A 15,941-nucleotide genomic window follows, 5' to 3' on the forward strand; every position below is an offset into this window, starting at 1 on the left:
AATGTACTCATGCAAAAGTTTAGTTTAGCAACAGCTTAACCATCAGCAATGATACAGATCAGGATTCAACTTTTCATAATCTGACCGAACGTCATATAAATTTAAAAAACATTTTTAAAACAAAGTTTCTTCATTCAATAATTGTTGATGTTAAATGATCACATTTAAAGTAATTACCTATTTTAGAATTGAAACTTTTACAGTGGGCTGCTAAAATTCTAACTGAATAGAAAATAGTTATTACTTTCCACCTCTGCATGTCGGTAAAAAGTTTTAAATGTCAAACTAAAAAGAAATAAGCTGAATAAAGTAAATTTTAAAAAAAGAAAGAAAATCATCAATGATCATTAAAATATTAATTTACAATATAATAGGTATTTACATTTTGAAACAACAGCAACTTTAGCGTAATATACGAATTCCACTTGCCTTCAATGTGTTTAATCGATATTGCAAAGAAAAAAAAATAAATAAATCACTTCACAAGAGTCTAAAATGAAGAGGTTCTCATTTAATCAGTCAACATTTCTCACTGCAAAATTAAAAAAAAACAGAACCACAGAAAAATAAAAAACACATTTCATTTGACTCTATAACTTCATTCATAAACCTTTTTTTTTTTAAAAGAAAAACACACTGGTTAATTGTTTCCTTTCCCCACGTGCATCACTTCCTGTTCACTTTCAAAGTGGTCTGTAGTTCGAGTCCGTGGAGTTTGGACTATCCGAGTGCTTGGTTACCGTGTGGCCAATAAGAGACGGGAGAGACGTGATCGAAACTCATGTGCACACGGCGGATGGGGGGAGTGGCAGCGGGGGAAAGACGTCGGTCGTTTTAAAGCAGACAGAATCTTTAAAAAAATAAAACTTATTTACATCGGTAAAAAGTAAAATCACTTAGTATTTTCCAGCAAAGCTGCTTGGGCGTCACGCTTTCACCCTCGCCGCCGCTTCCTTCACGTCTGCTTAAATATTCAACAAACAAACAAACAAAAAAAAACATGGATCACAAAGACAAAAGCAGCTGCTGGTTGAGCTCTTCCTGTTCGGAGACTTGCATGGTTACAAAAATAAAGCTTGGAAGACCTCGTGGAGTCGGTGCTGGGGGGGGGGGGGGGGGGGGGGGGGGAGGGAGGGAGGGGGGGGGGGGGTTCTTCTACTGGCCGGCCGCCATGATCTTGACATACTGGAGGGCGCTGTGCGCCGCGTCGTTGTGCGCGTTGCTGCAGGAGATGCCGGTGCCGTGGCACACGGTGACGGGGGAGGTGGAGAGCTCGGCCAGGCACTGGTACTGTCCGTTCACCGTCAGCTCGTCTGGCCAAACAGGCGGAGGGCAGTCAGCGCCGGGATTGCAAACGGGCGGACGACAACATTCGTCAGCAACGCAAACGCGTTTGTTAAAATACTCAACTTGTCACCATGGTCGTTTGTACAAACAGCTTTCGGATGAAGTCTAATATTGCCTGGTTAATGTGGGGGATTTTAACCACCAAACCACAGAAGGTGTCGATAATTAGACCAGTAACGGTGAAACGCCGAGCCTCACTGTATCATATTAACAATTGTTTTGTGATAAAGGAGTGTGTTTGTCTCACCGATGTTGAAGTAGGTGACCTCGAAGCCTTGCTCGTTGGAGAGCTCGAGCATCATCTGGATGTAGTCGGTGTTGGGGATGCTCAGCGGGTTCCGCCTCAGCAGGGAGATTTTCTCCGCCCTCGAGTTTCGGATGTTCTCGAACCTCACGCTCGGCGCCGGCGTCTGAAAGGCACGGATCCCTTTTAACCTTTTTGAAAATGCGGCAACAGCGACGACGACGACAAACAAACGCCTGACGCACCCACGTGATTTCGGAGCAGCCCGACAGACTCTGAAGCTTCGCCAGCATCCTCTCCGCCGCGGCCTTTTTCGCCGCTTTCTTTGAAGTGGCCACGGCTGTGGAGACACACGGGGCGAAGCGTGACGACGGAGACTCGCCACATCGTGGCAAATCAGGACGGGCTCGCACCTTTTTCTGACAGCGTCTCCAATCGGCAGGTGACGGTGAACTCCCGCTGGTGCGGCGGGCCGGCCTCCCTCAACATGGAGTACTCGGGGAGACGCCAGCCTCGCTGCAGCGCCAACTCCTGGTGGAAAACCACAGAATCCAGGCTGAGCTCAGGTTGACAAGCCGTCCGCCGTTTTTAGGTGGTTGTTGTTTTTTTTAACGGCACCTGCAGCAGTCCCACTGAGTTGAGCTGGCCGGCCGACTCTGCCGCCACGCCGTTACTCTCCGACTTCACCGGAGCGTTCCTGTTGGGAGACACACTGAAGTTCGCACTATTAAAAAAAAAAGAAAAAAAAAAAAAGGTTTGATTAAAGTTGATTGAAAATACACACGTTTCTAATCCATTTTGGAATTTTGTACAAACTGCAGAACATCATGCGATGGTTCCCAGAGCTGCCATCACTCCAATGCTTTTATAGGATTGAAATTAACAACTATATATTTTAACATTTTATGATCATTTTATTATTTATATATTTTTTTTAAAAATATTAATACATTCTTTATTATTATTTGCAAGTATTATTCTATAACTTTTTCTTCTATTCTCTTCTTTGGGGACATTTTTCTTTTAATTCTATAATCATTCGAGAATGTATTTTCTATGATGTCTGATGTGAGATTATGTTGCTTCTATTTTTTTTTTTTTTTTTTTTTTTTTTACAGGCTCAAAATAAAGTGCAACTACTGCTACTAAAATTCAGAGGAACAATTAATCCTGCTTTTTGTTCGCATTCAGTTCGAGAAACCGAGGCAACTGAATTACTTGTTTTATTGTGATTTTGAAAGATGAGGGGGAAACAAATGTGGAAATCAGTTCCTGGATTAATCAATCAAGTCCTCTGAAACATCCATTTGGATAAAGTATTGAAGATGAAGGACCGAGATGAAATGAGCCGACTGTGCGAGGTCTATACTCACACTATTCCGCCGTCGATGTTGAGCCTGAGCAGAGCGGCCTCTGCAGCCATGTGTTTCGCAGCCTTTTTACTTGAACCTTGACCTGAAAAAAACAAACAAACAAACAATTTGGGCTCAAATGAAAAGCGGATCATAACACAATATCTCTTAAAAAACACCGGTAGCGCAACACAAAACGCTCTGGCAGAGATCCCACGCCGTACCCGTGCAGCTGACCTCTCCGATCGTCACGCTGAAGGCGAAGCTGGGCTGGTGGGCCTTCCCCTCGGCCTTCTCCATCACGTACACGGGCAGATTCCCGCTCTTGGTCCCGTATTCGTGCAGGATCTGTATGGGCGTCTTCCGCTTCTCGGGTGCATGGAGGCTGCGTGTGTGAATATCAGATGGAATTGCTGTCACTTTCGCATGGTTCACTTGACTAGAATGAGGTGAAGCTCCAAACGACAATAAAACAACCACAAAAAAAACTAAACAACAATGAACTCAAACTGGAAGGAGCAAAGGTAAGGCAATAAGAGGCAAAATTGAAATAGAAAAACAGCAATGATATTGAAATAATGAGGGTTTGGTGCCGCAGTGTGTTGGAAGAGATCTAAAAAAAAAAAAAAAGCAGCAGCACCAACAGCTTTCAGTTGTTCCCTGAAATAGGCTTTATTTTTGTAATATTCTGAAATAAATGTTATTTGTTTTTTTCAGTTTTAACCAACCTTCTCCACTTTTCTTTGTACCATTTCAAGCTATTTATAGGAATTGGGGTATTGCAAAACCTTGCTATATATAGATATGTGTATATAATTATGATGTTTGTCAGCTATGCTGATGCTCTTCAAAGATAATGTCATTAACCTTTGGAGCTAAGAACATCACGCTTTATCGGACACAACAAACAACACAAACAAGCTGTGCAAATGTAAAGAGATTAAAAACTCATTTCTGCAGTCATCCCGGCGACACAAGCCTGGAATCTAACCTTGGAATGAATGTGACGTTTAGAAATGAATGGCGTGAAAGTGTTTGTTTACAACGTTCACCTGGTTTCGGCGCTGCCTGCCGGACTCCGCTGTCCCTCCTGAGACACGCTCACCTCCGCCTCGGGCTGCATAGCAAACCTGCTGAGGGGCAAAGTGGAGGAACGAAGCAGAAACCTGCACTTTGACAGGTATTTCGGACGATTCAGGTGCGACGAGGACGAGAGCGGAAGCACAACCACTTTAAAGTCCTGTCAACATCCGGTCTTACAAGCTGCCTGATGAATTGTTTACTGCCCCCTGCTGGTCACGGAGCCACTTTAACGTCTGTTGGACGCCATGTTGGACCGGGCAACTTCGAAAGGTTTTTTTGTTTTTTTTTAAATAAACAATATTGAACGTTATTGAACGTGCATTTATACAAATAATAATATTAAATAACCATTACGGTTAAAAAAAAAAAAAAAGCACACACTTGCCTACAGTTGAAATTGAACCAAAATACTTCGTTTTCATTGCCTTCTGTTCTTGTAATCTCCTTCTCCACCTGACAAAAGCCCCTTTGGCTTTTTCTTCATATATTTGATCTAATTCGAGTTGTAGGGCTGTCAGTTTTCTCCCAGTTCCTCTCCAGATAAGCTTATTTTCTTTGATAAGTTGGTTATGTTTGTGATTACCTGAGATTATTTTCCTCTATTTGCATTAGCCATCCTTTTCCCAACAGTTATAGCCAAATGCCTAACTACAGATTTCAATAATTCCCAATGTGCTCCAAAACTGTTTAAGACATTCGCTTGCTTCTGATATTTTTCAATAATAGCTTGAGTTTAAATATTAAACAGTTTATCATGTATTCGGGTATTATTCAATTTCCAGTAATCTCTATTGTGGTGGTATCTAATCGGGGCCATATTGACCTTTGTAACCATTGTAACAGCCTGGTGATCTGTAAAAGCAGGCTCCACCGTCACAGATTCCGCCCTATCTTCAATGATTGTTTGCGTTCTTAATGTCAATGTAGAAATTGACTTTAAGAACGCAAACAATCTATAAAATGTTCTTTGTACTTAGTAAATCGCTTTTATTTCATTTTTCTCTCCATATGGTAGTTTAAAACATTAAATATACATAAAGAGGAAAACCGGAAACAAAACGTCCAACGCGTTTAGATATATGGATAATTGAAAAGTTAACTAAAATAAAAACTACTCTACATATTTTTGGCCAAGTTTTTTTTTTTTTTTTTATTCATTTTTGTAAATAAAAACCAACAACATATTTTTCTTTCTTTAAAAAAACATGTTTATTTAATGAAAAAAAATCCATGTATTATATCTATCTATCTATCCATCCATCCATCCATCCATCCATCCATCCATCCATCCATAATATCTTAATCACATTTACCAGATATGCAACAAACAAATAACTTGTAAAAGGTAAATATTAACTATGATTGAAATTTTGGCACAACACATATTCATAAATGCAATTAATTGTTTTTTTTATTTTTTTAAATGCAAGAAATAAACATTTTTTTTCTCTCAGTGCTTTGGAAGAGGAAAAAAATGGATGTGCCATCCAAACAAATACATTTACTTAATGTAATCTCACGCTGATTAATGGGAGCTTTCTTTCATCTTTTAGTGCCATCTCATGGTCAATATTATTAAAGCACATTTAAGATTCCAAACGGAAAGAGTGCGGGCGACACATTTCTGTGGTCAATCTATCGGCAGGTGCGTCATGCTGGGAGGAGGAGCAGTGGGGACTGGAAAGACCACCCTCTTCCTGAGGGAGAAGGCTGGCTGTGGCATCTGTTTTCTCCTTCCATAAGGACCAGTCTTCTGGCTGACGTCTGCATTCACTTGCGTCAGAATAGAGACAAGGTCCAACCCTCTGGAAGTAAAAAAAAAAAAAGAAGAAGAAGAAGAAGAAGAAAAAAGTGAGCTCTTTGACATATTCCATTGAATCAATTTATAAACTCTACAAGTGTACATGCTGTTTATCACATTAGTGGTCAAGTCAAGTTAGATCTATTTCTTTGTGTATGTCGATTAATGTTTGTAAAAAAATCTCGTTACCTGCAACTGACCAAGAATGTAACGTCTATCTGCAAGTAGGTTGCTAAACTAATGTGTCTACTGTCGATTATTTTCGGTGCTTTGATTGAAACGCTTCATACTGTGATAGATTCTTTGAATAAAATCTTGTTCAGAGCAACGGGAGAAAACAAACTAGCGTTTGTGTCATTCTAAGAAAAGTGTCACGCTTTGTTATTATTTCCAGCAATTTTAAAGTTCCTATCCCAGCACCACTGATATCAATGTGTTGAAAAAGCAACATTTAATTTCTTCCATGACGGTCATTAGCTAATTGAAAATGTAATTTTCCAAGGAACAGGAAGGAATGAAAAAGTTACTAAATATAGTCGTTTACATGCTGCGCATGAGGAAATGTTTTCTCAACACAGTGTTTCGGTAAATTAATATAATCCATTAAAACCAATCTTTGATATGTTGTGTCACTAACCTGGGCACCAGCTTTATAAGGTTTTGGCACAAGGACTGAATGAACCAGGATCCAGCGCTCCTCGTCCTGAAGGAGACGTAAGAGGGAACCGTGGACATTCCCAGCAGGAAGTCCGCCCCGGCTGGGATGGACTCTCTGACGAGTCTCACGGCGTCGGATTCAAAAGACCAGACCTCGGCGCCGTCGGCCTCGATGGGTACGGCTTCCTGCTCCCGGACGCCCTGGCAGGCTTGGATGAAAAACATCTTGGGCTTCTCCGCTAAAGTGGGACACCGCAAACCATCGAAAGGGTCCATGAGTTCGTTGATCCTGACGACGCTGTCGTCCACGCCGCACACGTGTCCCTCCTCGCCGTGGCTGAGGATGCAGCACACCAGGCAGTCCATCTCACTGTGGTCTCGGCCGCGGAGCTCCCAGAGCAAGGAGAGCATCTGGTCCCTGTCACAGTCTCTACGGATCTGAACCTCAAAGCCCAGCCACCGGAACACGGCCTTCAAACTCGCTGAAATAAAACACACGAACATCCAAAAATCAAAAACTGGGATGACACGTCCTCCGCGGGAGCAGAGCTGCGAGATGAGCCTCTGCCTTTTAATGGCCGGTGTTCGGGAACGGCGGGACCGTCGGCTCACCTTCGTCGATCATCGTTCCGTTACGGACGTTCCCTCTGGATTCAGTGAAGTCGTGGTTGTTCACGATCAAACAGACGCCTCTCTTCGCTGAAGTCATGGGATACGTCATCAAATCCTACACACACAAACAATATCCACAACAGATTAATAACAAGAAGTGGAGGTAAAAAAAAAAAATGTAAATACACAAACTAATAGTAGAATCTTTGGGTATCGTTACTTTAATAGTCTATTCAAATACAAAATACTTTTACATCATGTTATAAACATTAATACTACATTCACTATTATAATTCAAACCCACATCATGTGATCTGCAAACAATACATTTGTTATCTTAACTGTAAAAAAAAAAATTAATAAATAAAGGTTTTACTTGTTTACCACAGTATAATTGGTATAGATATTCCATAAAAGTGAACTCAATCTAATTTCTGCAACAAAATGCTGTTTAAAAAACAAACTTGTGAAGAGTACTGTATCCATTTTGCTACAGTACTTTTCATTGTAAAAACACTTTTAACTGTCGTTTAGGACACGTTAAGAAACTTAACAGCAGTTGTACTTATAAGTACTAATTTTCAGGACTGGTTCCACCTCACTCAGAAACATGAAATTCAAATGCAGTCATTATTCACATTTCCTTATCAAACTAAATGTTTAAATCCAGAAAATACAGGATTAATATGTTAGTATTTTTTACAGATGAATTTACAACCACAACAACAAACCACAAACCTGTGTGTCAGTGTTTGTAGTCTGAGAATTCAGCACTTCAGGCGTCTTGTTTTCCTGAGCTGGAATTCTTTCACCACTCGCTATGACACAGACCACAGGACAATCATTTAAAATTCATTGAAATAATAAAAACACAAGAAAAATCAACACAAACTTTTCCTTTTTCTTTTTTTTTGCTGACCTGTCAGTGCTGCAGAGTTTTCCGTCTTAGTCCATAAAGAACTCAGTCCGTGGGTTAGCATCTCACATTGATCTCCCGCCTTCACTAAATCTGGGAAAGTATGAAAAGAAAATTAACAGTTCCCTCCATTTAACGTCAAACGTCAAAAATAAAAACAATAAAAAAAATTGTTATGTGCAATTTATAAAAAAGGTGCGAGAGTGTTAAATCGACAATTTTACAATTTTTTCCCCAATATTCAGCATTTTTAGCCTTAAGACTAGCCGGAAATTGGACACTTGACTAAATGGAAGTGATCAACACATTGGTGAGATACCACTGCCACAGTAATCTATAATAACTGTTCGTAAAAAAATAAACAAATAAATAACCCGAAATGCATCAATCAGGAGCACCGACCGGTCAGACATTGTGCGATACCAAAGGCAATCACCTTGCATCTTAATTACTATAAACATTGAATTATTTTCATATGGTTGTCATGTATTCACAATTATCGGGTGAGAAGAAGCAGAAAAAGAACTCAATATTGTCACTTGCGCTGTGAGGGGGTGGACACCAAACTCACCGAGTGATGTGCAGGAAGAGGACGAGGTCCTGAGCGGCTGCAGAATCCCAGAGGAATTTTAAAAAATACAAATTAAAAAAAACATTGAAGAAGATAGAAAGATCGATCATAAAAGCATTCACCATCGCATAGGATTATCTGAATTCTTACCCCAGCCAAACTTTCAAACTCTGTAGAGGGAAGAGGAGACGTGTGTGAAAAACATGATCACCAAATGGCTGAAATGTGGCGGCATAATGATAATACGATATTTTGAAAAGGTTCAGTTTGGTTCATCATTCTTATGCGAGTCAAGAACATCTGGCCGAATGAAAACACAAAACCCTAAATAGAAAAAAAACGACAAATAAATATCACGTAATATGAGCACGTGCCACATGTAGTGCGGTAATGAAACTCGGTAAAAACACTGCAGCAGCAGACATGTCTTCTTTTTACCTTGTGAAGATTTAGACTTCATTAAAGATTGAGCCACCTGGAAAAAAGAAGTAGCATGAGTCATTAGTTCAGCTGTAGTAAAAAAAACAAAAAACATGTCGCACTTGAAAGCAGCATCAACGCCTGTACCTGGTGAGGATCAATGGGATCAGTCATGGACCTCGGCCGACTCTCCTCTTGAGCTATAATGAACTCAGGCGCTGTGGAAATCAAAACAAATACTACACATGAGGACACGTCCTGATCTGCTTCGTCTGAGTGTACTTGTAAGCGTAAATTGTTTACGTCGTGACATCACAAATGGGACCCGTTTCTACAATCCGGCTTGAGGTTTGTTGATTCTAATGTGTATAATTGATGAATTTCTGTCTTTTTTTTGTGTGCAATTTCTTTCATAACTGGTTTAGGGAGTCCCTTGGCACTCGTGAGGCTCTCGTACAGTAGAACCACTGCAAACTTCAGCTCCTGTTCCAACATGCCTGCCTCCTTCCTTCCTGGACCGCTCCACCTCAACTCCTGCTCCAACCTGCCACCGCCTGACGAGCCACTCACCGCGCAGAGCTTTGAAACGCTGGATCTTCCCTCTCAGCATGGGACACACTTGCTGAAGGAGGGACTCCAGCTCTTTTAGGTTAGTGTCACTCAGGAGGTCCATTTGCTCCATCTGCAGGAAGACGTCCAGGGTGGTCTGGAGAAATGGGGTCACACGTTCAGGTGTCGGTGTGCACAACCAACAACAGAAAGACGAAGAAGGCAAATCTGCCGCCAAAATAGTCAGTTGAAACTCTCACCACTTTTTCTGCCTCCAGATGTTTACGTGGTAACTTGCAGGATAAGAGAAACTTGATATCTTTCAGGTTTTGTGAGGTAATCTGCTCAGACAGTTCATAAAGCAGCTTCCTGAAAACACAGGAAAAGTCGAAATAAAGTGTTTAATCGTTGCCACACAACTGCATTAATATAACCAATTCCAGATCAGAGCACTTTGATGACATGGGGAATTATCTTTAAAACGTATATACTAACAGAATCACGTCACAACCAAACCCCTGCACACCAGAAGCTCTTCAAATGAGACGTATGTTGTATCTCGCAATCGCGGAACGTTTCGATATCGCGTCGACCAACGCTGTTGCCACCGTTTTCAATATAACCTTGCGCGTCGCTCACCTGTAGGGAGAAATGGCGGCTGGAGAATCCTGGACCGGGAGCTTGAGGTCACGGACCAGACGGAGACGCTGGACGATGAGGAGGAGCTCCCTCAGCAGCCCGGGATTCTCCTCAGACAGCCGGTCCTGGTCCGCCAGGCGGGAGAAGAGGTCGCTGGCCGACTCCACCGAGGCCGGGTTCTGACGCAGGAGGTCAGTGCAGAGGAATGCCAGGGACCTCACCTCATCTTCCCGCAAGGCTTTTCCGACCTCCAGCAGCAGCTTTTGAAGATCCATCTTCCTGCAGTCGGAGAAACGGATGAGATCAACTTTTCAAGTCGGGAGGTAAGTGAACCGTTTCCTCTTCAACTGATGAATCAACAGGATGTTTGTTCATGTTCTTTTCAGGCAGTTTATTAAGATGTCACAGCTGAAAAAGACAAGAAATCCCTGTCTTTGTCACTATCTGAGGTCAGGCCGGTGACCTGATCGCTCTACGATTCAAAACTCAACCATCCACACATGAAATGTTAAGAACAAACAAACAAAACAAAAAAAAACAACAACACACAGGCCAAGACATGAAATCTTGAGGATTAAGTTACAAAAATATGAACGACGAAACAGTAAAGACTAATTTTACATGACTTACAATATTTGAAGATTATTGTGAAAGTAACCCGTCTATTGGTTTGTTGTTCGATTCCCTGCGTTCCTTATGTTCTCCTTCATTCAAGGAAAAGGAAGTCTCGTCTCACAACCTGCTCTGTCCGGCTTTATCACGTCCTTCTCGTCACAACAAATACATGGGTGGAGTTCCATGAACAGATATTGAAAACAAAAGTAAACAGTTACTGAAGTGTCACTGTAATAAGGGTGTCTTTAAAAAAAATGTGTGACACGTGACCTGCAGCTGTCTGCAGCCAGTCTGAGTCACTGGTATGATTCAGATGACTAGATACTATCATGTTATGTTTGGTTTATTTGAGTCTGTCAAGCTAACTGTTCCTGTTTACTTCTCCACATACAGCCCATCGTTTCGTGGTTCACTTTTGATCAACATGCTCGGATATGGGCCGGTGGGGTCAAGGATCGTGGAGTCACGTGGTCACCTGTCAGCTGTGGGACTTGAACCCGCCACTCACTATTAAAAGTCTTCACGATGCACTTTTCAGCAGCCGTGCCGAATTCCTCATAACACCAGCATGACAGCAACAAAACAGCAGATATACCAACAAATAAAAGCTGATTATTTTTATTCAAACAAAAGAGCTTCAGCAGGACGGCAGCTCGTGACGCGTTACTCCCAAAAAGTAACACTACTTTATAGCCCATGTTCTGCTACAATATAAACAATATACGAAATACCTGTTTCTCACAGACGATTCTCAGCGGAGTCACTTCCACATCCTTTCAAATGTGCAGCAGACGGTCTCGTGAAGGTGAAATTTAGCGTAATAAATAAATCCCAAGAGGCAAAGTCGACGATGGTCCTCTCAGGTCCGACGCGCAGCTCATGTCATAACATGTCCCGGCACAGGAGCGCAGAAAGTAAAAGAGAAACAGCGCACCTGTGGACGGCTCACTGGCTTATGACGTCAATGACCATATATGGGCGTAAACAACCCCGCCAGACAGGTAGGCGTCCACGCCTGAACTTCTTTTCCGGTTCGCTGCTTATAATAAACTTGATGTTTGGAACTACGTTGTAATTCTTTAATGTACTTGAGATTCATCAGTTATCTGTACTTCACTTTCTGCACATTATTCTGACGACTTTTAACTCTTCGTGCCCACATTTCATGAGCACTCCACTCTCTTGAAGTGCTTGAACTTCTGAAAAATGGCAGTATTTTTAAAGACATATGTTCGTATCATAAAGTGTCAAATCAAATTACAAAGCACACATACCTCGTCTCATTCTGGTTGAGGAATTTCACAGCAAAGTATTTTGTTGTCACAGCAACAGGCAATGAAAAAAATCATAAGAAGAGGTGAGCAATTTAAAGAGGAAGTATGATATATCTTTACAGGCCTGCAACTGTCATACCTGTTGCATCCATTGTATGATTTTATTTAGTCCTCATGTCATATATATTTTAGTTTCAGTTGTGAAATACATAAAAAAATGTTTTTATAATGAATATTCCTTTTTGTCATGATTTCTTGCTTTGTTTTGAGCAGTGTAATAAAAATAAAACAACCATATAACTTGTAGCCATGGCACACGTATTTATTTTTCCAAAACATGTCAGTAATTTTAAGTGGCTTAATGAGCTTACAGTCTATATTAGACATAAAAACTTGACTTTTAACAATGACAACAATATTGATTCATGTCACCTGAGAGCACCAACCCAGTAGTGGAATGTTTATTTACCATTTTTAAGCAATGTTTGCAAAAGAAAACTGGTGAAAATATCATCGTTGTATAATTTCTTCTTCCCCTTTTTGCATGAAGTGGTCCTGAAACTGTCTGAATACAATACATCACAATAAAATAAATGTATTTCTAGCGGGCAAGAAAATATATTTACAAATCCCTTCAATGTTTTGTGTTGAGTGTCTTCATTTTGGTTTGGTCTTGAAGGTCTTGGTGTGTCCTTTGCGTCTCACCCTGACACTGAGCCAGGCTTTGGAGTTTGCTCCTGAGCTGTTGAATCTGAAAGACTCTGACGGACAGACAAAAAAAGAAAGGGTGAACATGATGCAGCAGCCACATTTTCCTTTCAAAGCAGTTCGGGGCTGTGAAGTGAATTTGTAAGTGAAATCCATTCGCCATCGTCTTCATTGATAATTTCACTCAGAGAGAGAAGAGAGGAAAGTGTTGACTAACGAGTCCGCTGAATGAAGGAACAGATCAGGAAAAAGAGGAACATGAGGGACTGCTGAGATTAACTGAATAAGTTGTGAGTAATTCAACTAATAAAGCTCCTATCAACATGGCATTTCTGAAAGAGTTCAATATTTAAACCTCAACACGTTTAATGGATCCTCGAATCAGGACTTGTCTATTTACAATGGGCCCCAACTTTTTTTGCAATTCTTTACTAAAATGTACCAAAATTGATTAAACTTAAAAAAAATTAAATAAAATAAAGAATCCACAATGCTTTTAACCTCCACATCTTTCCTTTTTATCATGACTGCTCAAAAAGAGCAAAGGAAATAAAAGCATACGGACAAAAAGCAGTCAAACGTGCAACAGCAGGGAAAAAAACATACACAGAGCAAATAATGTCATTTTTCTAATTCTTATAATGTTGTTATGAAGTTAGGCTGACATTATTATGAAATATTTACACGTCCTTTATTCAGCTTATAGAGTCTAAAATAATATCAAAATCACCGGTTTTGTGCAGATGAAAAAGTAATGATCAATGTCGTGGGAGGATTAGTTTTACAAGAGAAATATTCACTTGGTATTTTCAATATCTGCACCACTGTGAGTTTCTTGTTTATACAGTGATAATAAAAAAAAGGGAATTTGAAGCTGCAGAAATAAAAGTACAACACAAACAGCCCAAGTGTGATTTTCTTTCAGTGAATCAGGACTCTGAACACACACACACACACACACACACACACACGCATATTGGTGCAATGACACCAATAGTACAGTAACATCCAGGCACGAAACACCTGCTCTCACAACCTCAGATTTATTTCTGTAATTTTCATGCTATGTGACTTATTCAACTTACTACTGACTCACCACTTATTTGTCTTCAGTGTTTTGAAGCCATTTATAAGGAAACTAAACTGGTAATGTATTTTTTTTAATTACTAATTGTAAAAGCATTGAAGAAGTTATGAAAGATTGAAGTGCTGCTGTTGTGCTTGATCCACTTGCCTTCGGTGATGGATGATTTTTTTTTTCCAGTCAGTGTACCTGATTGATTAATTTATCTTGAGAATATTACTGAAAAAAAGTGCTTGAACATATTCAACACGTGTGAATCTTCCTTTTGGTGAGCCACGTAATGTACAATTTCTATGAGTTATACATTAAATACGACCACAGTAGTGCCCAATAGCATTAACCCCAATGTTTGAATCAAATCTCGTGACTTTTTAAAGTAAATGATTAAAATGCAGGGTTATAGGCTCATATGCCTCCCCCCTCTGCTGGAGGAGGTGTGGTGCAATTGGAAATTTATCCCACATTTGTGTGATTGCAATAAATTGGGAACATTTTTGGGAGGAGTAGGAAACATTTTTTCATTTCTTTAACACATTTGAGCCACGGCAGCTAATTTGTGGATGTGTGTCTTTTAAAGGGTTAGAGAGATAGATAGGGTTTTAGAAAGATAAAATAGAGATTCTAAGAGCTCGCATGTAAGATGATCACCGTAAATTGGCTGAAATCTCAGTCACCCACTTTGGATCAGTGGAAACAGAGACTAAGAACTGTGGACTGTATAGAAAACCTGACAGCAAAACTACAACTCAAGATGGATACCCACTTAAAAAGATGGACCCCTGTGAAGGAATACTTAACACAGTATCTGAAACACTGACTGGACTGAGGCTGTAATAATGGTATGTGAAGATCTCTCCCCTCTCAGATGTAAATCTGAACATCATTTGGTGAATGTTAATGGTGTGAAACATATTGTCAATGGTTTGTGTTGATAAAAGTATATTAAAAAAACAAAACATTATTGTGCTTATTGTGATAAATTTCGACAAATGTTATTACATAAAAATGGAACTTAAAGTTCTTTTTTTACATTGACATGTAATCAGGAAAATGGGTTTTTAAACTATGTGACTTCTTTAGTGGCGTTTTTTAAATTTCAGTTTATTATTATGATTGTCATGATCATTATTATGATTATCATTATGGTTATTATGATGATGATGATGATGATTATTATGATTATTGTAATTATTAGCATGATATTTAGTTAATAAAAAAACGTGTTAATTTACAACAGATGCAACAACAGTTATTCTCTTTTAGTTCATGTGACCTTGACGACTTTCTTGTGTTTGTTTAGAAGCACAGGTGAGTTCTTACTGTCAGTGAAGAGGGAGTGCACCGAGGTGGCGTGTCTGCGCCCCAGGCCGTGAGTCCTGGACATGACGCAGTCCGCGTAAAGGTCCCAGAAGACTCGGGCCAGGTCCCAGAAAAGCTCCGTGTGCTTGCTGTTGTCGGACGACCTGAGCGTCCCCATCATGTGCCAGAAGGCGGGCACCGTGTCGGCGATCCGCGGGGAGCGCATCTCCAGCAGCAGAGCCGACGAGGAGTCCCAGCACTGGGGGTCGGTCCTGTGCGCCGCCAGCGGGTCCACCTGAGCCGGCCTCTGGCCCCGGAGCGTCACCGCGCACAGGCAGCTCAGCACGAACACGGTGGCCGCGGCTCTGTTGGTGTGGACCGGGACCATCTGCAGGGGATCCACACACACCTCCAGCTCATATGATACGCATCTGCCACCTTTTCTATTCATTTACATCCATCTTATATTTATTTCCTTCGAAAAGAAACGAGTTCAGAGCAACAATTACGCACGAGTATTACGCATTAATAATGTGAAAATATACCAACTACGACCTTTTTTATTTACTTACTAATTGTTCATTTAGAAATCCAACAACTTCTATCATGGACTTTAGTAAAAATGAAACCAATAAAACTCAACCTAACAAAAGACAGTGTGGCACTTACCACTGAAGCTGGACCGACTCCTGAGACTATTGCGTTTAAGAGAGGTTGGTAAATAGCTGAGATGTTAGCTGACGTCAATGCCTTCCTACTTGGCCAACAGT

General features: G+C 40.7%; 3 protein-coding genes across 3 annotated transcripts; all 3 read right to left on the minus strand.

Moving 5' to 3' along the window:
- Nucleotides 1-527: 527 nt before the first annotated feature.
- prkra (protein kinase, interferon-inducible double stranded RNA dependent activator) lies at nt 528-4,149 on the minus strand. The gene is made up of 8 exons (XM_080498229.1): nt 3,996-4,149; nt 3,168-3,328; nt 2,965-3,046; nt 2,210-2,315; nt 2,005-2,122; nt 1,837-1,931; nt 1,595-1,757; nt 528-1,313 (listed from the first exon to the last, which is right to left on the minus strand). The coding sequence occupies exons 1-8, from the start codon at nt 4,064-4,066 to the stop codon at nt 1,156-1,158; spliced, it is 954 nt and encodes a 317-aa protein (XP_080354355.1). The 5' UTR covers nt 4,067-4,149; the 3' UTR covers nt 528-1,155.
- Nucleotides 4,150-5,343: 1,194 nt separating this feature from the next.
- Nucleotides 5,344-11,677, minus strand: casp10 (caspase 10, apoptosis-related cysteine peptidase). The gene is made up of 13 exons (XM_080498370.1): nt 11,538-11,677; nt 10,192-10,470; nt 9,813-9,921; nt 9,574-9,709; nt 9,151-9,221; nt 9,022-9,058; nt 8,734-8,753; nt 8,584-8,620; nt 8,016-8,105; nt 7,835-7,914; nt 7,097-7,211; nt 6,465-6,966; nt 5,344-5,831 (listed from the first exon to the last, which is right to left on the minus strand). Exons 2-13 carry the CDS (start codon nt 10,464-10,466, stop codon nt 5,657-5,659), a joined length of 1,647 nt encoding a protein of 548 aa, XP_080354496.1. The 5' UTR covers nt 10,467-10,470; nt 11,538-11,677; the 3' UTR covers nt 5,344-5,656.
- Nucleotides 11,678-12,518: 841 nt separating this feature from the next.
- On the minus strand, nt 12,519-15,559 carry LOC308131466 (protein FAM237A-like; the record flags this gene model as incomplete). The annotated part of the gene is made up of 2 exons (XM_080498194.1): nt 12,519-12,841; nt 15,193-15,559. The coding sequence occupies 2 exons, from the start codon at nt 15,557-15,559 to the stop codon at nt 12,738-12,740; spliced, it is 471 nt and encodes a 156-aa protein (XP_080354320.1). The 3' UTR covers nt 12,519-12,737.
- Nucleotides 15,560-15,941: the final 382 nt, after the last annotated feature.

Source organism: Blennius ocellaris (assembly GCF_963422515.1).
Source record: "Blennius ocellaris genome assembly, chromosome: 6".
Lineage (NCBI taxonomy): Eukaryota > Metazoa > Chordata > Actinopteri > Blenniiformes > Blenniidae > Blennius > Blennius ocellaris.